General features: G+C 39.3%; 1 protein-coding gene across 1 annotated transcript; it reads right to left on the bottom strand.

The window, feature by feature from the left end:
* Nucleotides 1-1023: 1023 nt before the first annotated feature.
* Nucleotides 1024-18961, bottom strand: KLF5 (KLF transcription factor 5). Its single transcript, XM_055335968.1, has 4 exons — nucleotides 18348-18961; nucleotides 14828-15701; nucleotides 13763-13822; nucleotides 1024-2804 (listed from the first exon to the last, which is right to left on the bottom strand). The coding sequence occupies exons 1-4, from the start codon at nucleotides 18606-18608 to the stop codon at nucleotides 2626-2628; spliced, it is 1374 nt and encodes a 457-aa protein (XP_055191943.1). The 5' UTR covers nucleotides 18609-18961; the 3' UTR covers nucleotides 1024-2625.
* Between the last annotated feature and the right edge of the window lie 3014 nt (nucleotides 18962-21975).

Below are 21975 nucleotides of genomic sequence, written 5' to 3'. Positions count from 1 at the left end.
GTAACAGTTTCTCACATTCTCGTTTTTTAAGAACTTGACAGTTCAGAGTATTGCTATTTTGTAGAATGTCCCTCAGTTGGGCTCTGTCTGGAATGGACTGGGGTTACAGGTTTTTAGGAAGAAGACGGCTGAAACAAAGTTCCGTTCTCATCACATCAAATCAAGGGTACGTACATGACTTATCACAGTTGATGAGGACCTTGACAACCTGGCTGAGGGTGTTGGACGGGTTTCTGCACCATAGTTACTTTCCTTCCCCTCTTGGCCATATTGCCTTCTATGCAACATACACTTAAGGAGTGAGGAGTTAACACCTCTGAGGATAAAGTATCTGCAAAAATTGCTTGGAATTCTGCAGATTGGTCTCCTCTTTCCTATTTATTCAATCATTGTAGTATGGGCTCATGGCTAATTTTATACTTTGGGTTGTAACTCATCCCTACTTTATATTGTTGCTTTGACATACCTCCATCATTGTGAGATTTTAATGACTTCCTTTCTGGTGCTGTCAGATGCTGAAGGCTTATTTTGTCTATTTCCTAACCCAGTCCTTGAATCAGCCATTTTTCTAAGAAGGCCCATCCTTTATATTGGAGAATGGTATTAAAAACCAAGCCCTAGGTGTGTGCTTGTTGCTATTGGATTAAAAAACTTTTGGTGATCTTTTCCTCTTCTAGAAAGGGGGGAAAAAGATTAAAAGCCCAATTTGTTCTATTTACCTCCAACAATAAAACTAGTATGTTACCTCTACAGTTTTCAGCTAATTATCTTGAAGTTAATGTTGTATGTGTGTAGTGACCAGGAAAAAAAAAAAAAAAAGCATTCACAAACTATATCTCCCTCTATACTTGTAATCATATTTTTAAAACAAGTCTCCTTTTTATGTTTTAAACTAAGTTAGCAATGTGTGAATCGTCTTCCTTATTAACTGCCCTGATAAGACAGATCCTTTTAAATAGTTTTGGGAATGGAATTTGCTGTTTTTTGCTACTGGAGGTGAAGAAGGCAGGCAAAAAACATAAATCTTTTAGGCACTTTTTATTTTCCAAAAAAAATTGTCGTTAATATATAAACATCTCATTCTCTCAAAAAATTCTACAACTATACAGCTGTTTGCTCCATTATTTGCATAGGAAATGACCACAATACAAAAATAAGAGGGGAAAAGAAGCAAAACAGCAACCAATTTATGCTTCGTATGTAGGCCTGTTTCCACGTATAAACATTTTGAAGCCTTACAAAATATTTACACCGTTTGTCATCTATTTACATGTTTTAAGAGCAACTTTTCTAACAAACAAAACTATAATTTATCAAGTTATGAAAATTTTCTAAAAAAACTTACTATATTACCACAAAATAAATAAAGATAAACAATATCTTAAAAACAAAATTAAATTTTCATTTTCAATTAAGACCCCTTTTGGCATTTTGCTTATTTATTCTGCCCTTTGGTTAACAGCATCAACATCACATTACTATCATATTGCATATATGTAGCACTTGCTTCCTTAAGCTTTCAACATGTCATTTATAATTAAAGGCAGACACTGAGTCAGTATTAACAATGCTTAACTAAACTGCACTGTAATTTAGGTAAAATTACTGTGTCTCACTGTATATTACATGCAAAATCCACATAAATTGTCATTTAGCCCACAGTACTGCACGAACAAACATCCCGGTATGCGAAAACTGCATCATAAATTCAACACTGCCACGTGAGAGCTACGAGTCTTTTTATTAAAATGATACTGTGTTTAGCTTATAGTAAGAGGTTTAAATTTTGTGTGTCCTATCTTTAAGCTCCAGTCCACAATTCATATAAAATGTCGTTCATATTTAAAATAAGCAATCCTAGTTTAATCAGTGCATGGAATCTGCTTTTTAAGTTCATTTGAATGATTATTTCTTCCTCCTAAAGAAATGAATTTGGTGAGGTTTGAAGAGGCATCTTACCACAAATTGTAACTGTAATTGTATTCATGGTTATTTTCAAACAGAATTATTTATGATTTTCCCCCAAAAGAATCTTAGAAAACTTGTAATAAACCTATAAAGCTGATTTGCATATTTACAAAATTTTGAATAGCAAATATAGGCAACTCATATAAAAACAAACAAAAAAACACATTTGTTCAATGGCTATCTGTGAATTGCCAGGTACGCTGTGTACCTCTAAGGAATTATCTAATATTGAAAAAAACTACTTGATGTCAAGTAAAATCTTGACATGCAATCCAGCTCTTCTGTGCCTGCCAACTGACTTGTTTACTAAACACTGTCACATTAAATGATGGTGCTTCGGTAAAGACACTGCAAACACACCCTGCACCCCCACCCCCCTACTCACACTGAGATGTGGCTGCCTGTCAGGAGATGAAATCTGCTTGAGTAAAGCCATATACATTACAGCAAGCATTCCAGATTCTTATAAGGACCAAACACTTTGGTATTCATACAATGTATTCCCTGTTTTCTCAAATATACAAAATATACATTTCCAGTTTTTAGTTTTCTTTTCCTTTTTTTATATATATAGTTAAGTGTGTAGTTTAAAACTTTGCCAAAGGAACCGCAGGACGGCAGGGTGAATTGCATAGGCACGGCAGGCCACAGCGGGGCTCAGTTCTGATGCCTCTTCATGTGCAGGGCCAGGTGGTCGGAGCGGGAGAAGCTGCGGTTGCACACGCCACACTGGAACGGCTTGGCCCCGGTGTGCTTTCGGTAGTGGCGGGTCAGCTCGTCCGAGCGCGCGAACCTCCAGTCACAGCCCTCCCAGGTGCACTTATACGGCTTCTCACCTGTGACAAGGGACCAAGAGGAGGTGAGGTGGCCTGCTAGCAAGACAAACATCACAGACACTGCCTGAGAAGGGAGATCTTAAAAAAAAATCATGGTCCAGGGGAAGGAGGGTTCATGAATTCCATTATGACCTAAATTTTCTCTAAGAATCTAGTGGAGAGAGTCACTGTTTCCCTGGTAGCATTCAACCTAATTACAGCAAGAAAAAAGTTTTTGGAGTTCTTCTGAAGAGCGGGAAAACGTTGATTTTGAATGTGCAAGACAAATGGGTGCATTTGTATGGATTGTTCCCATACATGTACACCCATGAAATGACTAGATGAACTTGGGGGACCTGTATCTGCTGTGGAGCATAACTTCACCAACAAACCCAAATTAAATTAGTAAAGGACCAATGGCTGTAAGACAGCCAAGGGAGAAAAAAAAAAAATTCTGAGCCTGCTCAAATCACCAATGCAATGAACTGAATGTACCACAACTGTGATCCTTTACTTCAAACCAAGTCCTAACTAAATGTTTCTAAACTAGCCAGACTAAACTTCACATAAACTAGTTAGCTTCTCTGAACTCAGGGCCTCCAAAATGGATTGATGAGTGGGCACTCTTCGAAAGTCACTCCAGCACACACATTCACACCTTCCTGTTTTTCAGTCAGATTAAATAAAGCAAAACAAAACTAGAAAATATTAAAGTTGGTGTTAAAGCTTTATGCATTTGATATTTAATAAATTCCTCAACCAGATACTGGTAACTTCACTTTACTGAAGAATCATGAAACCACCATAATAATTCTAACATTTGCTGATATATACGTGGATCTGTGCCAAGTACCTGCCAGGCACCGTCCTCCTGAGTGTTTGGGATACGACAGTCAACAAAAATGCTTGGCCTCATGGAGCTTACATGCATAATACCGGTTTTAAAAGTCTCTAATCATTCAATCTATCTATTCTACTCTCACAGCACTTTTCATTTTTGTAAATTGACATTTAGGTCACAATCCCAATGCAATTTGTATTATTCTTAATGTTATTTGAAGTTAACTAGTTGCTAATCCTTCAAATTCATTTAATATTGACAATGCAGCCTTAACTCCCAGTTTAAGAATTAACCCTATTTAACTGAGATCATGTATTCCCCTTCTAAATAAACCCTCAAAACTGAGAATGTTTCACTGAGCATTAACTAGTAAGTTCCTTTATGTTTCATTTTGTTAGAATTTTCTACGAGTTTGTTGGAGTTTTGTGAGATAAATTTGCTCATTAAAGTATTCTTGTGGGCTTACTGCTCAGTTTCATATGGATACCTTTTAAAACTCTGAATAGTAAAATTCCTGAATTCTTTCTTGTGAAAGAGAAGAGCCTCCGCGTCACTTTGAATACTCTTTACTTCGTACCACAATGAAACCCAACAACCTTTCTGTCTGATTTAGCAGTATCATATTCAGGAAGTTGTAAGATTACTCAACTGAGTCCAAATTTTAAAAGACACTATCCACATCAACCGAGATTTCTACAGCTTGTGGTTAATATATTTTTGCTGTCCTGATAACTCTGACTTAAAAAAAAAAATCCTGTAAGGACAAAGAAAAAAGGGCCAGAATAGCTCTTTGAAATTTGTACCTATTATTTCCCAGGAGATTTTTTTCTTTCAAATTCTACGGTATGCATTCCCAAATCTCCTTTCCTCCCTCCTCTGCCTCTGAACCAAGACAGATACACTTATTTTTTTAAATTTCCTTTTTGATTTACATCACTCTTTTAAAAATGTCAATTATATAATTTTTTCTCATTATAAAGTCTTAGAATTTAAGCCTAATACACTCCAATCTTTTAAATAACATAATAAACCACTTTTCCCTCGTTTATATTCACATATTATTTGATACCAGGAGTAAATCTAGCTCTTACTCTTGAAAACGTAAATCAAAGAGAAAAGATTAACTTTTTGCACAAGCATTTGTTTTTTGTTCCCCGTGAAAAATAAATCGCAAAACAGCTTGGTTAAATACTACACTGTCAATTAATGGAAAGAGAAAGTTATTTCTGATGTCTGAAGCAAGGAAAAAAATTCCTAAAGTGCTCCAATTTTAAAAGAAATCATTCTAGCCTTTTGCATTTAATAATTAAATAGCAAGAGAACTGAATTTTCAGAGTTTACTTAAGAAACAAGGGACACTAGACTCTTTTTGTTCACTATTTTTATTGGCTATGAAGCAATAAACTGCACCAATATTTTTAAAAGTTTACTTTACTGATTGGTTGAAAAACGGTAGCCATTAAAGTTCCTAAAACATTTGGGGTTTTGCTCTCAGTTTATGCACATCTATAGATTGTTCAGCCAAGAATACTACCAGTGTCTGGGACGTTAGTTATGGGGCCAAGTTTTTACTATAAAAGCAAGGACAACTATTCCCCACTTGGGGCAGTTTCTATGGGATTTGTTCAAGTGTCAACACCGCTCAAGTTAAACATCATAGAGGAAGCTGGTACCCAATTTCTGGCCAAATAGTAGATTCGGGCCTTTCTTCCTCAGCCAGAAACACTATGCACAGTACTTCTGGGAAACCAAACTGACTTCCTTTAAGTTATTTCAACAGGATAGAGCTTTCAAAAGTTTAATTGGATTTTTACAGAATCTCTTTCCAATACCACCAATTTAAAATATTTAGTTAAGCTCTTTCAACATCAACTGTATTTTTAAGTTTCATGCTGTTAATGTGAAACTTTCCAAAGGCAGAAGAAAAAAAAAATGACAAGTTTGAACAGCATGAAAAACAAGCTTCAACTTTATCTCCAAAAAAAGTATTTTTTTAATTCCACTTTAAAATTAACTAGGAGTATTTTGTGAGGAATCCCTAATCTTAAAAATTGTTCAAGTTATACATATTATCAGTACTGGTAAAGCCAATTAATGTATTTCATAAAAATGTTAAAAAGCAAAAGCATTAACAGTAAGAGGGAGCAAGCACAAACATTCATTGAGTACAAACTCTGGAACCAGGTATTTCTGATTTTTTCACTTAATCCTCACAATAATTCCATGAGTTAGAAGTGAAAACAATGAGCTCCAGGTTAAGAATCCGGCCCTGCCACTTGTCCTTAGTGTCCTACTGAAGTTCTCCATTAGCAAACACTCATTCACTGCATACGAACAACTTAAGAACAAATATTATTCAAATGTATTTAAAGATTCTAAAGGCACTTGAGGTCAGTTATGGAATAGCTTAATGGACTCAGCAGCCCTTAAACTGCAGACAGTGGGAAGCAGAGTGTATACCTGAGCCAGCCTTCAGTGGAGACCCATCTCTCAAGACCAGCAGGATCCAGAAAACTGTTCTGACAATCCCAAATGTCACCCACTGATCCATTTCCCTCTACCCTAGGCTAAATGAATTTCAGGGGGTAAGCAGAACATGTTTACAATGTATTTGAAATCTTCAGCAATAGACTAAAATATTATCTTATTTTTTTCCCTCTGATAAACAGGTAAAAAATGACTTCTGAACCTACCACAACAGAATGGGAGGTTTCTCTGCTCTGCTGAACATATTCAATAGATTCATACCAAGGCCTTTCCCTAGAATGTTCCACATAGGTTCTTCTAACAACAAAAAAAATCATAGATGGAAATATTTCTCAGAATACCTATTTTAGGTGACTTTTTAAAAGTTTATTGCAGCAAATTTGCATATCTGATCTCCCTCCTGATAACTAAAAGACATTTCCATTGTATCTGATAGAGACTAAAAATCATCAGGATTAAAACCAGTATCTAGTAAATGAGAGTGTAACCTGCACTAAATGACCTGGAAAACACAAGTAAGTCTTAATCTTGATTTTCTCCTTTAAAAATAAAAAAAGACTTAGTCACTGGCCTCAAAGAACTTAAAATCCATTTCTCATTCTGAGAAAAACAATGCAAACAGTTAAAGTGGAATAAATTATTTCAATAGTTGGTACTAAATCTTAATTCTTAGAACTTAAGTCCTTGAAGTGAAAACGGCTCTTATTTCAGAAGGAAAATTTTTATGTAATTTAGTAATAATTATACTTTTTTCCATTACTAGAGATGGAATTTAGTCTGAAACAATCTCTATATTCTAATAAGAGGTGAAAAATAGGAATCATGGGGAAATATTAAACATCTAAAAAAAAGATAAGGTAGGATGATTTGGGCTCATTAATTCAAATTTTTTATATCTATGCCAGTAGTTTTCCATTTAAAAAATCTTTTTATTAAAGCTCATTGTAGCACATTTCCTTCACTCGGAACAGAAGGGTAGGCAGTTCATTTCAAAGATTAGTATTTTTTTATCTGCAAAATGCAACTAATATTTACTAGATATAGTATCATGTCAATAATGTACCCTCTTTCAGAAAACTGATTAATTAAAAGGATATATTAAAATTAAATTTTTTCTTTCTCCCTACCAATCAATTTGTGGTCAGTTCATATGCTTACCCCTTTCTTTGAAATTTGATTCACCTTAACACTTCCAGAAAACCTCTGAACAGTCCAGAAGAATTCATTCCACTTCTCTGAATCCCCATCACCATTTAGATTTGTTTTGAATGACTGGTTTACACTTACACACTCGTTGCTGTAAAAGGTTCAAATAGATGTGTTTTGTCCCCTTCATTAGCTTTGAAAGTTCCTCAAGGACAGACACTATTTTTTATTCCAGTTGCAAAGCCACACTTCTCATAATGCACCTTTGGAACAATCGCATGTTTGGCCAATTCTGACATTTTCATTAATGAAAAGGAGGGAAGGTATAAGAAACAGGAAAGCATCTGGTGTTGTCTACCAGAATGTTTCTTCGCCCACTTGAAGCAAGGCTTTGCCTGGTTCTATTCCACCTAGAATGAGACTAATCTCACTAAATGTATGATTAAGTAGGTATCATGCTTTTAGGACATGTTCAGAATCCATTTAGCATGGAATCCATTTATTATCCATCATATAAAATTGTATAAGGCTAAATAAACTCTACATAAACAAGTTTTCCTTTACAGAATTGGGAGTAGATTTGATGAAAACCAAGGAGTTCTTAAGCTCCTACTGCTAGCCTAAAACAGCAAAGGGACATCTGCGGCCAGGGAACAGTGAGCTGACAAATCCAAAGGGGTTACATCTGCAGTCTCCTCCCTGAGCGAATCTGTAGTGTCCTAAGTTTCTCCCATTTCTCCTAAGGGTTCCTGACAAAAATCATGGAAAAATCCTCACTCATTAATAGTGTTAATAAAATGCCAATTCTTGAGGCTGACAAAAAGACAACACTCAGATTTGCCTTCTTGGAATAAGAACCCAAACTGAACTTTTTAAAAAACTGGTCAATGAAAGATTTTGCCTCTTCATTTTTAACCAAAACAGAAGAATTCTGTATTTCTAGCACTGAATGAGTAGTAGATATTCTTTCCTCTAATTTGCACTTACTGTGGTTACCTCGACAAAGATTTCTCCCAGCTCTTAAAAGGTTTATATTTATAAAGTAGTAAAAAAGAAACATTCTTCTGCCTAGGTATTTTTTACTGAAAGTTACCTAAGATGCACTTCTAAAACAGTAACTCCCCCTAATCAGAGTTAAAGATCCTTGAATATAAATAATACAGGCTGACAGAATAGGAATGCTGCTACACAGATACTTTTACTAAAGTAGGGCATTACTTTGTTTCTAATCTTCCACCAGAAAAAATGTAGGTCATCAAGTAAACAGCTACTACATTCTATAGAACTAAAAATATCTGCCCAAATAAAAAACCTTGGGTGATTAAGTTATTGTATTAAAAAAACGTATACATTCTCTCTACCTTCACAGCTGATTATTTCTATCTCAGCTTCAACAATCCCATTTAATCTGCTTATGAACTACCTTCTCCCACTAGTTTAGAAGGACAAAAGGGAAGAAAAAGATTCTCTTTGGATTCTCCACAAGATCAGTCCAAATGTTTGCTTAATCAAATTATACTTCTTAACCTTCGATAAGCTTTATCATCTCAAAACAATGTTTAATCAATTTCCTATGTAAATGTTTTTCAGATGAAAGAACAAGTCCTAGAAGCAAAGTTTAATTTTCCCAGTGAGTCATTAAAAAGAAATTGTTTTTAAGCTTTCACGCTCGTAAATATCTTTCCAGGGGTCTGAACTAGCAAGTCTCTTAAGTTACTACTTTTCTTACATAGCTTGAAATGGTCAGTATAGAAAATAAATTTCAAAGCTGCAAATAAAAATAAATTGAGAATTTTAACTAGTAACATCTGACATCACAAGCTAACTGTGATACTTTTTTCTGCATATCTTCAAATACAGACTCAAAAAAAAAAATCCACTGGATAATAAGTAATTTCAGCCTATACAATTTTCCCACCTCTACCAACAAGAAGGATTACCAGGGTACACACCCATGTACTGATCTCTAGATCCAAACTTATGATCTCCATTAAGGCCATCTACCTACCTACCTACTTATCTGCAGAGGGAGGGAAAGAGACTTATGCTGATCTTAACTCTAAATAACTTTCCAAGGAAGTGAAATTGTTCATATATATGTGGAAAGCCTTTTGGCTTTAAAGCCTTTAAAGCCTTCTGGTCCCTTCCACAATTCCACAAAAAAGGAGTAACTTGTGTTCCAATCATTTTGAATTTTTTAGTGGCAAAGTACCATGAATGAAAATGTAGTGTCAACATTGTTAATATTTTTAGATGCAAATCTATACCTAATACATTAAATGGATAATAAGTATAGAACAAAGAACTAGATAGAAAATTATATCTAGTTTTCTATTCAGCTTAGTACCCAAACTGAAACTAAAATCATCTTGAGCAGATTACACATTTTAAAGCATATGTAGTAAACATCTTAATGTAAATATCATTAGGAAATAACGTGTTCTACATAAGCAAGTAAGACAGATTATGGGAACCTATCCCCTTAAAACCAGGCTTGGGCTAAAAATCTTTCTAAAACTTAACTGTGGAATTCTTTCTTAATTAAACAAAGCACCCCAAACAGCTCATTGCAAAATGCAGCGCTAACAGTATAGTGCTTCCCTGAATCCATTTTGTGTTCCTCTGTTACTATAGGTTTCCATTTTCTTGTGTGGGGGTGTTTCCAATTGTCCTTTCTTATCAATCCTTGGCAAGTCACTCTGCGATTCAGAACCATGTAATGGTCTGTGCATACAGTCTCGGTCTAAGGGATCCTTGAGCCAAGTAGTGTGTGCTGCTCGGAGACTTTCTCTCTACAGTTGTTCATTTTCTGCCTTGTTCCAGATAGCTGAGACTGATAAATGATCTAAAAATGTTTCCATACTCTAATTTCCCAACCACTTTTGCATATTCTTTAAGGGGTAAGTACATACCCACACATTTGACTAAAATCACTAAGAATTTAAACACCTGTATTGAGTTCACTAGTTTTCAAACTTTCTTTGGAAAGCAAGTACTTTTTTACTAAACCATAAATATCATTTTCAAAGAAATTTCCAAACTCAATGAAAAAGTCCTATTTCATAAGCACACCAAGAAATCAGTAGCAGTGATAAAAATTTTTTTTCAATTTCTTGCAAAATTTTCTTTGTATATACAGCCTTAATTTTTTTTTTCCTATTGCATTTTACCTTTTTTGGTCTCAAGCTTGTGCTTAGAATTACTTTAAATCTTCATTATTAAGTTAAAGTGTATGAGTAGAAACAACTATCCTGCTGATTACAGTAGATTATTCTACTTTATCAGTTTAAAAATTGTGTGGATTTATAAGGGCAAAATAGTTATGTGAATCTTTTCCTTAAAAGGTGCTCACAGCAGCAACTTTTAAATGATGTCAATGGGTACCACCCATATATACATCAAAAGACATACACAAATTTCAGTAGAATGTTTGCATTACATGCTTTTAAAAGTGTGATATACCAGCCAATACTGTTGCCTAGAAGTAGCCATAATTGTATCTGACCAGAGGCATGATGTATACACACACATTAACGAATAACAAACACCCACACGCCAATATAAGGGGTTACCTCTACAGACCTTTAAGTATGTTACTGTTATATATATATACAGACATGTCTGTAAGTGAAATAGATTTCCTAAAACACAGGAAACGTACATTTCAGGTATTTCATTTGACCATACAAAGACAGAACTTGGTACAACTTGTATATTCCTTATGAATAAAGAAATCAAAGTGTATGTACTTAGAAAAATGCTAAAGGACTTCTGGTTCAAGAAACTGGTATCTTGTACTTTCATTCTAAATTTTTTGAAAAAGGTCTTGTTTTGGAAAGACTGTTTCCTTATGTTCAATTTGCAAGTCAAGAAGCACTTACTATCTAAAAATCCAGAATAAGCAATTAAATAGAATTCAGATGTAGTTTGTTTTAATTGCTTAAATCATTTTTAAAACATAAGGTAACTTGACATTTTAAAGCAATTACAATTATATTCCAAGGAAATGCTAGGGTGGCTTTTCACGTTCTGCCTGCAAAATGGCAATCACTTAAAAAGTAATTTTTGTATTAAATACAAGATCTATCCCATACAGACTGTTTTAAAAATCTCCTAACAAATTGTCCAGGGCAGGGGCAGGAAGGGAGACACAGTAGGGGACCTATATACAAAGCAAAACAAAACAGCTATTAAGTTATTTAGAAATACCTAGGCCTAAAAGGGAAAAAGGAAAAAAAAAAAAAAAAAAAGGAGAATTTTCTGGCTTCAGATACATTCACTAAAAAACAAGCAGCAGGGGAGGGATGCAACGAGAGAGCACAGGTAATTTTAAAAGACATTGTCTAGAAACTAGAAATGAGGAGAAAACAACCTCAATGCTCTATGATTACCCAAGAACGGGTTTAGCCAGATGAACAAGTCTGCTACAAACCCTCCCCAAGGCATTTGAGAGACTATCAAACAAAACTTTATTAAACTGGATTACATAGTCTCATTCATTAGTCGTCAATGGCCATACACTTATGATCAGGTGAAAAAGTTGATGCATAGGACCCAAACTAGGCCTGGGTCCTCTTTTTAGTTTGATTTTATTAGTATGAGCACTGTTAAAAACAGCCTGCTATTAAATTTCTTTGCCAGCAGGTCAAATTCCAGAATCCCAGCTATAAGCATTCAGAGCACTAAACCCTGACAGGGGTTGTAAGGCCATTCAGATATGCTCTGACTACATCCCTGCAATAAGCAGTTGATTACAGTGTGATATGCAATTGCACTCTTTTTATTAGGAGACTTTAACCTCATAAAAAACATGTTGCCTCCCTTCCTTTCCTATCTCCCATTTCAAGGACTTTCAAAGAAGAAAAAAACTAGTTAAAATGCTTCAATTTTATTTCCATTCCCATTAGTCAAAATTCAGGTAAAAGCCCAATTTCAATGTTTCTTTCTCTAATAGAATATTAATTTTATAACTGGCTATTTTAGTATTTCTATATGGAATATTTTCTTGGCCATCATGTGCATTTTGAAAACTTTAGACTGAGTTTATTATATACTTAATGGTTGTTTAACTATAAATATAATTCCTACTTTGAGCTGCTTATGTAGGATCTTGCGTTTCATATAATCACTTTGTCTATATCTAAAAACTTCAGGCCAAAACCATCCATTCATTTTAATACATGAGCTGTCTTTTCTTTAAAAGCAATTTCTCAGTCCTGGAATCTACCACTGTCACCAGCACTATTTAGATTTTAATAAGTAGTGTTTATCACTGAGATATCAAGTAATACTTCCTTACATGCATACAAAATGTCTGCAGCCATATTCCTCCTAGTGTTCTATCTCAGCACTGACCTTTGTTCAAAGGCTTTTACTTTTTAATGCAGCAGTTAGAGATAACTACTTCATTTATCAAAACTCAATTTCCATAGTAACATCTAGCCTGGGGAGATTCAAGTCCTCACACTAATCCAACAACCCATTCAAAGGAACTGTTGAATACTTTGGTTTCCATAGCAATGATGGAATAAAACATTTTGCTAGGTCATTGCTTTTATTAGCAAACTTATTCTTTGAACTTTAGGTAAGGCTGAATTTACTGAGAGAGAAAAAAACACAATCATTTTGTGTAAGTTCTTTCCTTTAGGGCTGGTCTTTTAAGAAAATCCCAAATAGTAACCATCTATATATTTTGAAAATATTTTGGGTATTTGGGAGCTTTTTAAGCATGCCATGAGGTTTTGTCCTAAAATGGTTTCAAATATATATTCTTAAAATTAAAAAGCATTTAAAAGTGAATGTACAGACCTGACAAAATAAACATTTATAAAATTAAAGTGACTCTACCTAAAAGCACATTCTAAACAAAGATGAAATGTAAACTAGAATGAAGATAGTCTCAAATACGTCAAAATCTGGGCTGGCACAGGGTATAACCTGTGCCTTTAAACCACAACCTTTAAACCACAACCCCATCTTTGCCTGATTTAATACTCTGCAATTTCATCCCTACCTTTCATCAGCCACATAAAACATGCTAAATAGAGATGTTAGGTTAAAGGTAAAATTAAAGATAATGTATTAAGCAGTCATGCTTTACATGCTAAATGGAAAAGTTTTAGCATTTAATATACCCTACAGCAGCCAAGGGATTTGTTATGGAAGGAAAAAAAATGAGTTACATTTTTATATTCCTTCAAGATAGGAATTGCAGTGCCATTAAAGTTTTAAAATCCATTAGTAAACATTGTTGTTTACGTTTTTGGGTAATTCATTCTATGTGAGGTGACAGGGCAAGGCCTTCGTAAGGGAACATCAGCCTTCCTGGAACCAGACTTTTTCGTTGAACAGCATTTTGAGCCAAGCCAGTGCTGAAAAGGTAGGCCATTAAAAAATAAAGGTTTGACAGAAGAAAGAAGAGATCAAACACGTGTTGGCTTTTAAAAGGATGAATACCACTTACACTATTTACACAACTCACAGAATTAACAAGAAAATTACATACCAGTATGAGTCCTCAGGTGAGCTTTTAAATGAGAAGACTTTGTATAAACTTTTGTGCAGCCTGAAATAATGGAGAGGAAGAACAGCTTGTCATTTTGGAGATCCTTTTGAAATCTTTACATTTGATGATTCAGTGTTTAAAATCTGGCTCTAAAGAAGAAATCTCTCATGCTAGTGAGATATTTATTTGAAGCGTCAGTTCTAAAGACTGCTCCCCTGTTACCTTATTAAGGGTATAAAGTGATTTACTTTATGTACCACTTTAGCAGAAAAAGCAGATAAACAAGCTACAAATGGAAAATGTATGTTTATATTCCAGTAGGTGCTTTATACTAGTAACATATACTTCAGTGATTTAAAAACTTTTAATGGCTCTCGAGCTGACAGTGTTAAACCATTATCCAAGATGACTGCGATTTTCTGTGCTACTACATTTGTTTTTTCATTTAGTATATCACGCTGTATCAATTACATCCCGTATTAATCATAAACTAGCTTATGCCAGCAACTTGTAGACCAAGTCATCACCATCATCAATTTAGATTTTGAGCCACATCTCACTGAAGAATGAACATATGTTCATACGCCATCACAACTATCCTTAAATCTATTCTGTACACAGTCTTGTAACCCACCATCATGAAAGCAGCCTACTCAATCCCCATTTCATTACCACACCTTATTTTCCCTACCTTACCTTATCTCTCTTTTCAGGGCACTCAATTTAGAATTAAGACGCCAATTTAGGTGTTTAAGTAACTCTGACACAACTCAAAATCTGAATTTATATGCTACATTAAAAATAAAGAAGTCCAAAGTAACTCTTTTCCAGTATATTCTAGCCATTTTTTTTAATACATACAACCATAATAGACAAACACAAAGTTATATCCCAGGGTACAGTACAGAGACTGAGATGTGAAAAGGACAAAGTGGGTGATTTTTTTTCATTGTCAAGTACCACTTTCCTATGCAAACTGAAAACCTGGCTTAAAAAGGCATGTGCACACACACACACAGACACTAAATACAGGTACTGATGCTTTAACCGGGTTATATCACCTACCAGGGTAATCGCAGTAGTGGATGCGTCGTTTCTCCAAATCGGGGTTACTCCTTCTATTGTATCTGACAGGCTGGATGCTTTGTGAATTAACTGGCAGGGTGGCAGGTAAATTTGGATTGTGAATTGCCAGTTTAGAAGCAATTGTAGCAGCATAGGATGGAGGTGGGGTCAAATTCTGGAGCATCTCTGCTTGTCTATCTGGACTTCCCGGCTCTGAGCTTGGTGGTGACGGGGGAAAGTAAGTGGCCTGCTGTGGAAGAAACTGACTTGGCATTGTGTATGTGCAAGGGGGCATGCCCTGGAACTGTTTCATTGCAGTCTGCGGAACAGCAGAGGTGTGTGTGTTAAGGCCCGCCATGGCGGCGGACATAGAGACATTAAGAGTGTCCATCACTGCTGTCTGGTTTGTAGAACTGGGCATATCTAGATCCGGTGTGTTCAGCAGCTGGTACAGGTGGCCCTGCTGGGGAGGGACAGAAAGATGAAGATCTGGTGTAGGAAGTTCTTGTTTGATGAAAATATTGTTCACCTCTGGAGCTGCGGTCTGGTGTGAGCTGAATATACTGGTGAACTCAGGGAGGGCCTGGGTCGGGGCCGGAGGAGGGGCTGTCGTTTCACTCTGGTGGCTGAAAATGGTAACAGGTTCTGTCTTGATGTGTGTTACGCAGGGTCTCTGGGATTTGTAGAGGCCAGTTCTCAGGTGAGTGATGTCAGGGAGGAAGACGTTCATGTTGATACTGTAAGGTAACCCTTCACTGTCAGTGAAGAACTGGTCTACGACTGAGGCACTGTCTCGTCTATACTTTTTATGCTCTGGAATCATTGAAACTGGAGGAAGCTGAGGTGTCAGATACTTCTCCATTTCACATCTTGTCTAAAAAAGAAGAGATACAAACATGCATAATCCACCCAATTCATCAGCTGAGTAAAGACAAACTTAACTAAAAATTCCCCCAGCGATACCTGTGAGAAGTACTAGGGCAAGCTCCTTTCAAGCGTCGCTTATAAACGTATCAGGTTTATTTGTCAATTGTGTAATAACTGGTTTACCAAAAGCCTTATGAAACTCTCTATAACGTGTATTTGGTAAAATCGCTCCCACAATCAGCCCCGGGACAAAAAGTGAAACAGGCAAATCAAGAAAGAAAAAAAAAAAAAGGCAGCAGCAGCAGCAGCAGCAAGAAAGGATTAGAATTCCTTTCTAATCGATAACAAAGTGTATTTTTTATAACTCACATACAAAAGCAGGATTCCCTACCCCATTACAGTTGAGTTTTCAACTTAAATACAGTATCGTACTACTTACTACTGCCGAACCACCTCAATCCTGCTCGTGCCACATTCATATTAATACAGGTATGTTTAAACAAACAAAACCTAAGCAAAACCACCTTAAAAATAATATTGCAAAGTCCTGTTTTGGGGTTGATTTTTGTTTGTTTGCCTAGGTACATATTGTTGAAGTACCTAACATAACATATTCCTTGGCTATTTCAGTGCCTTTTCTCATGTACAGGTCACTGGAAACTTAAAAAGACAACCTCTTGAGCAAAACAGTATCCACTCAAAGAACAGAACAAACTTCACTTTCAACATTTGATCTAAATGTTGATTTTAATCAGCAGATTCTGTAATTGGTTAATATGATAATGAAATGTTCCTATTCATATCCCTATCTAAAACAGATCTTTAATTACCTAGGGGAAAATCACTCCCTTGGTAGAGTGGTGCTAAGGAGTCCGTGGGTGGGGAGAGGCTGCTGTATCCCTAGCACAGTCATCAGCAAAACATTTACCGTGTCCTTCTCAGTGGCCCAATGCTACATTCCCCCTTACTCTGTTAAAAAAAAAAAAAAAAAAAAAAAAAAAAAAAAAAAAGCTCCATCATCCCTTAGCCTCTTGGTGTCTCTTAACCAGAAAAGTGACCAACCTGAAATAACCAAATCGTTCGCAAGTGGCGATTTTTTTTTTTTAACACAACGATCCAGAGCTTGTAACTAGTCACCCTCCGTCTTTTCTTTTTTTTCTCTTTTACAAACTGCCTTCTATGCTACTACATAAACTAGTACATAAACATAAACTTGACATTTATTTTTTCAACGTCGAAAAGTAAATTTTCGGAGCAAAGCAGAGCCCACCCCACCCCCATGAAATGGCTCATGCAACTATTAATCGCGGTGGCATCCTAAGTGGTGAATAATACACTTTTTTTTTTTTTTCTTGCTACCACTTCATTTCAAAAGCGTCTCGCATCGGAACCTCGTGTCATCCGCTGTGGAGGTCAAGACAGGGCTTCCCAGATAGACACGATTCAAAAATAAAAGCGAACGCCCGGGTCCCGTGAGTCACGCCTCCGACAAACGCCCCTGCCCTCTCCCGGCCCCGCCGAGGCCCCGCCGAGGCCCCGCCGAGGCCCCACAGACTCGCAGGCCCCGCGGCGGCGCAGGGACCGGGCGGCCCACCACGCGGGGCCGTGCCCCGGGGCTGCGAAACGAAGCGCCTCGACATAAACCCAAGTAAAACCCTTCCGTGCGCCTCGCTCGCGTGGTGGTCAGTGGTTTCTGCTTTTAGCTCTTCCAGCTGTTTGCATGTGGGTATGTTTCCAATTTTTTTTTTTTTTCCTTGGGACAGGCTAAAAGTCCCGGGAAGTTTTTTTTTTTTTTTTTTTTTTTTTTTTCCAGGGCTATATGACTCCCTGCGTGGGCGAAAGGAACAGGCGGTTGCTCTAATTCGGCTTCGGCTGCCGGGCGAGCGCAGGGAGCCAACTGCCAGCTCTCAGCGCGGCTCCGGGGGAGATTTACGCGCACACGAAGAAAACAACACCCCCGGTGCTTTTTCTGGGTCTTGGCTTTTTAAGGAAAAACACACACACACACACACACACACACACACACACACACCCCGCTCCGATACCACCTCAGCTTTCCCAGCTCTCCGTTCCCCAAGGCAGCCCCGAGATCGCGTCCAAAGCAGCCCGAGCCACGAGATACGAAAGTAGCGCCCCGAGGCGCCTCCCGCCGGCACCCCGGTCTGCGCTTCCACCCGACCCGAGCCTACGTGGGGGATCCTCCATGGGGTGGGGGTGGGGTGGGGTGGGGTGGGGTGGGGGTGGGGGTGCACACGGCGGGGGCCGGAATTTAAAGCGAGGCTGGACGTGAGGCTCGAGGGGAAACGCTAAGGTGCGTGCGAGCACCGGCTCCGCTCTGACCTCTCCCCGGACGGGCCCATCGGGGCGGCTTCGGCCGGGACGGCCCCCCCTTCCGGTCCCCCTACTTTCCCGCTGCTGCCGGCGAGCGCCCAGGCCAGCGGGGCCGGGAGGGGAGGGGACGGGAGGGGACGGGAGGGGAGGGGAGGGGAGGGGCCGCCCCCCGCCCCCCGCCCCCCCCCAGCGCCCCGACGCACGCCCCAGCTTGGAGCGGCCCCTGTCGCCCGCGCGTCGCAGCGGCGGGACACGCCCGAGCTCCGGGAGGGGGGCGGAGGGAGGGAGGGAGGGAGGGAGGGAGGGGAGCGCCTCTTCCTACCTGGACCAGCTCCTCCGGGGGCAGCCGCGGGCCCGCGGCGGGCGGCGGCGCCGGCTGCGGCGGCTGCGGGGGCGCGGGCTGCGCCTGCGGGTGGTGGTGCGGGTGCTTCAGCTCCTCGCCGGGGAAGAGCGCCGCGTCGCGGGCCGGGTTCGCGGCGCCCAGCACGGGCTTGAGCTGCGCGAACACGGGCTCGTCCTGCGGGGCCGGCGGCTGGGGCACGGGTCCCAGGCGGGCGCTCATCGTCAGCACCCGCGTGGCCATTGGCACTCGGGGCGGGGGGCGGGGGCCGGCGGCTCCGGGCGCGGGTCGGGCGCGCTTCCCACCTCGCCCACGCAGACTCGGGCCGGCGAGCTCGGCGCGGGGCCGCGGGCGGAGAAGGGGACGCTCCGGGCGGGCGGGCGGGCGGGCGGCGGACCCCTCGGCCAGCAGCCGGCGCGGCTTTCGAAGGCGCGCACGAAAAGCCAAACTCTTCCGCTCCGCCACGCGCAAACGCCAACGTCCCCGCGGCGGCCACTTTCTCCCGCCCCGCCCCGCCGCGCTCTCTCACTCGCCGGAGCCCGCTCCCGCCACCGCCGGTCTCCGCGAGCGAGCTGCGAGCGCGCGTACCTGCCCCGCGACTACTGACACTTGACGCCCGCCTCTATTTTACCCAACTCCGGGTGGGCGGGGCCCGCCGGCCTGACTGGCAGCGCCGCGGCGAATCCCGGCGCCCCGCGGCCGGCCGGGCCGCAGGGCACAGCCTATGAGGAGGGAGAGGCTCGCGCGGGCCCCGCCCCCGCCGGGCCGACCCGCCCCCTCGGGCCACGAGCTTTCGCGCGCAGGGCGGCCGCGCAGTTTGTACACAACTTCTCTGACAGATTGGGCTGACGGAGCCGGGGGCGGGGGAAAGGAGAGGAGCGGGTGGAATCTCGGAAGAGAGGCGATCGGGGTGGAGACGTGGAGGGAGATCGCTCCCAACTGTCCTCCGCCAGGGTTGGGGAGAGAAAAAAGAGTTTTGCACGTCTTAGGTGTGGTGCAAGGGACCTGAAACCCAAAAGCCGAGAAGCCCGGCAGGCAGCGAGGTGGGGGCGCCAAGGGTTTGAGAGACTTGTCTCAGGAGCGTGTATTTTTGAACATACAAAAGGTACTTTTCTTTAGCGGAAAACTAGGGGCGGTGTGATACACAAACTCAAAGACAGCTCTTGTGTCTGTGTACCTTCAGCAGTGAACATGTCCATCTAGCAAAGCAAATCTGGAAGGTCCGGAATAAAAGGTTTAATGGCCAATAGATTTTTTTTTTTTTTTTTTTTTTTTTTTTTAGTCCTTGCATAAAGAGCTCGTTTTCCCCTACAGTATGTAAATGGCTGGAAAGAAGTTTTCGCACCCAGTTTCTACCTCGTATCTGTATGGGGAGGAGGAGGATGGGAATATGGGGATATGAATTCTGAAGTTTTTAATATTTACGACTTTTGATTCTAGCCGGAGCCTGGAATCTAATTTAAGCCCTAACGACTGACTAGTTGCAATGTATTTAAATAGAGATTACATCTTTGACTTGTTTTTGCTAGCACCGTATGTTCAAAAAAAAAAAAAAGAAATGGAGCTTAATATTTACAAAACAGAAACGTGGCACATTTACCTAACACTGGGGCACCTTTTCTTACGAAAAGACAACCAAAGAAGCCTTAGACGCTCAGCCGCCCTGAAAACTGGGAATCCGAATTTGTAGGAAAGTAATAGTCAAATATATTACCAGCCATTAACTACATTATAATGGGAAGGTGCAGTTTTGCCATCAATCACCTAAGGAAAACACTTCCCTAATCCTTGATGTTCTTGTATACGATTTTATCTGGCTTATTGAGAAGCCGGAATAATAAACTGCAATAAAAATGCCTGGTATATTACTGCATATGTATATATGTTGACAGCACACTATACTATTAGACAATTTTACACATACAACAGCCTACTCATCACTTCACAGTAAAACAGCTTTAAAAAAAAAAAAACGAGTTCTTAGAAAAAATGTTCGCTTCAAAGAGATGGACCTATTAAAAGAATGGATCTTATTTCAGTGTGTAGGTTTAAAAAATAATGTGCACATGAAATATTAGAGGTGTTTACTATTAGGAAACAAAATTATGCTGTAAATTTTTTTTCTCTTTGCCTTTTCGTTAAAAAGTGATTCATCTTTATGGCTGTGATCACTCTTTTCAGAGAATAGTTGACGACTACCTTCATGTTACCAAAGTAGTATTTGATAAGAGTCTTTGCAAATTTTTTTTTCTGACAGTTCTATAGTATCCACCTCCACCTTTAAGAAGCTGTCCTGGTTTTCGCTAAGATTGAACCCAAGTATTGGGTTTAAATCCAAGGAATTAATTAATTGAATAACTTAGACTATAGAATTGGTATGGGATTTAATATTCCTTTTTAAAAAACTGAACTTTGACAGGTTTTAGTTGTAATGCTGATAACATGATCAAAACTCAATGTGATATAGATTACTCTCAATAGAACATTTATGTTCTTTTTAACTTAGGTTTAATATAATCTAGCACCTATTTATATTTTAATTTGCCTTCTTTTTTATCTTTCTTTTATCAGAGCATCAGCGGCCTGTTATTTCATCCTAAGTTTTCACTACCGTAAAATCCAGTTATTTCACTGGAAATATTTCTGCATGTCACACCACTTTTTAACTTGCTTTCACTGACAAATCCTTTCCCAATAGCAAAACAAAACGAAACCCAACTATATGATAAGTTTTTAATAAAACACTTGTATAAATCCTCTTAATTTTGCTCACATTTCCATTTTTTGTAATGAATAAAGATATGAACCTAGCTACGGTTGGGCTCACAATATATTTATGTTAGAAAAGTTGAATTCAATCTTTTTTTATTCTAATGTAGTAGCATTTATTTAAATTTCATTTCTAATATAAGGATTCATAGAATAGGGCTGTCACTTTTAAGTAATGGTTTCTCTGAAACGCCCAGCTCTGCAATCTCACAGAAAACAACTAGCTTAGCACTGTACAATAGTACGGAAATTGGAAAGTAATCCTTTTCTGAGACATTTGCCATGCGATCCTGAACACAGAAAGAACATGTTCAACCAAGCCTACTTGCTGTTAACACACGTGCTACAGCGGCAAACCTGATTCATCGACTTAGCAAAAAGGGTTAAAACTTGATAAATATTTTTCAAATGTTCCAGGTTCTACATTGGCATGATGCCAGACAGGGTGAATGGACAGATCCTCAATTACTTTGAACTTTCTAGTTCTTTGCATTCCTTCCTGCTTAGTAGTGCTGTACCATTAGGGAAGATAGGAGAAAACAAAAAACAAATGTCAGGTTTCAGAAATCAATTAGTGGCCTGGCAGTGGTATGTTAACTGAACTGTGCCAAAAGAGAGAATTCTGAGGGAAAGGAATAAAGTTGAGTAGTCAAGTTAGGTAGGAGGGTAAGCGTAGAAGCACTGTGCATGCTTAAGTCCTTAGTCACTGGGCAACACAGATTTAGTCTTAGAATAAACCATAAGTGTCACTATCTTTACGGGAATAAATACGCCTGAATGTGTGGGGGCTGAACAGGCATTCAGGGATGGGGGGGCAGGGAGGAGGCTTAAAGGGGGCAGT

This window comes from Nyctereutes procyonoides, unplaced genomic scaffold (genome assembly GCF_905146905.1).
Source record: "Nyctereutes procyonoides isolate TBG_1078 unplaced genomic scaffold, NYPRO_anot_genome, whole genome shotgun sequence".
Classification (NCBI taxonomy): Eukaryota; Metazoa; Chordata; class Mammalia; order Carnivora; family Canidae; genus Nyctereutes; species Nyctereutes procyonoides.
Note: the sequence above shows the minus strand (reverse complement) of the source record. Positions and strands in the feature narration are given on the sequence as shown.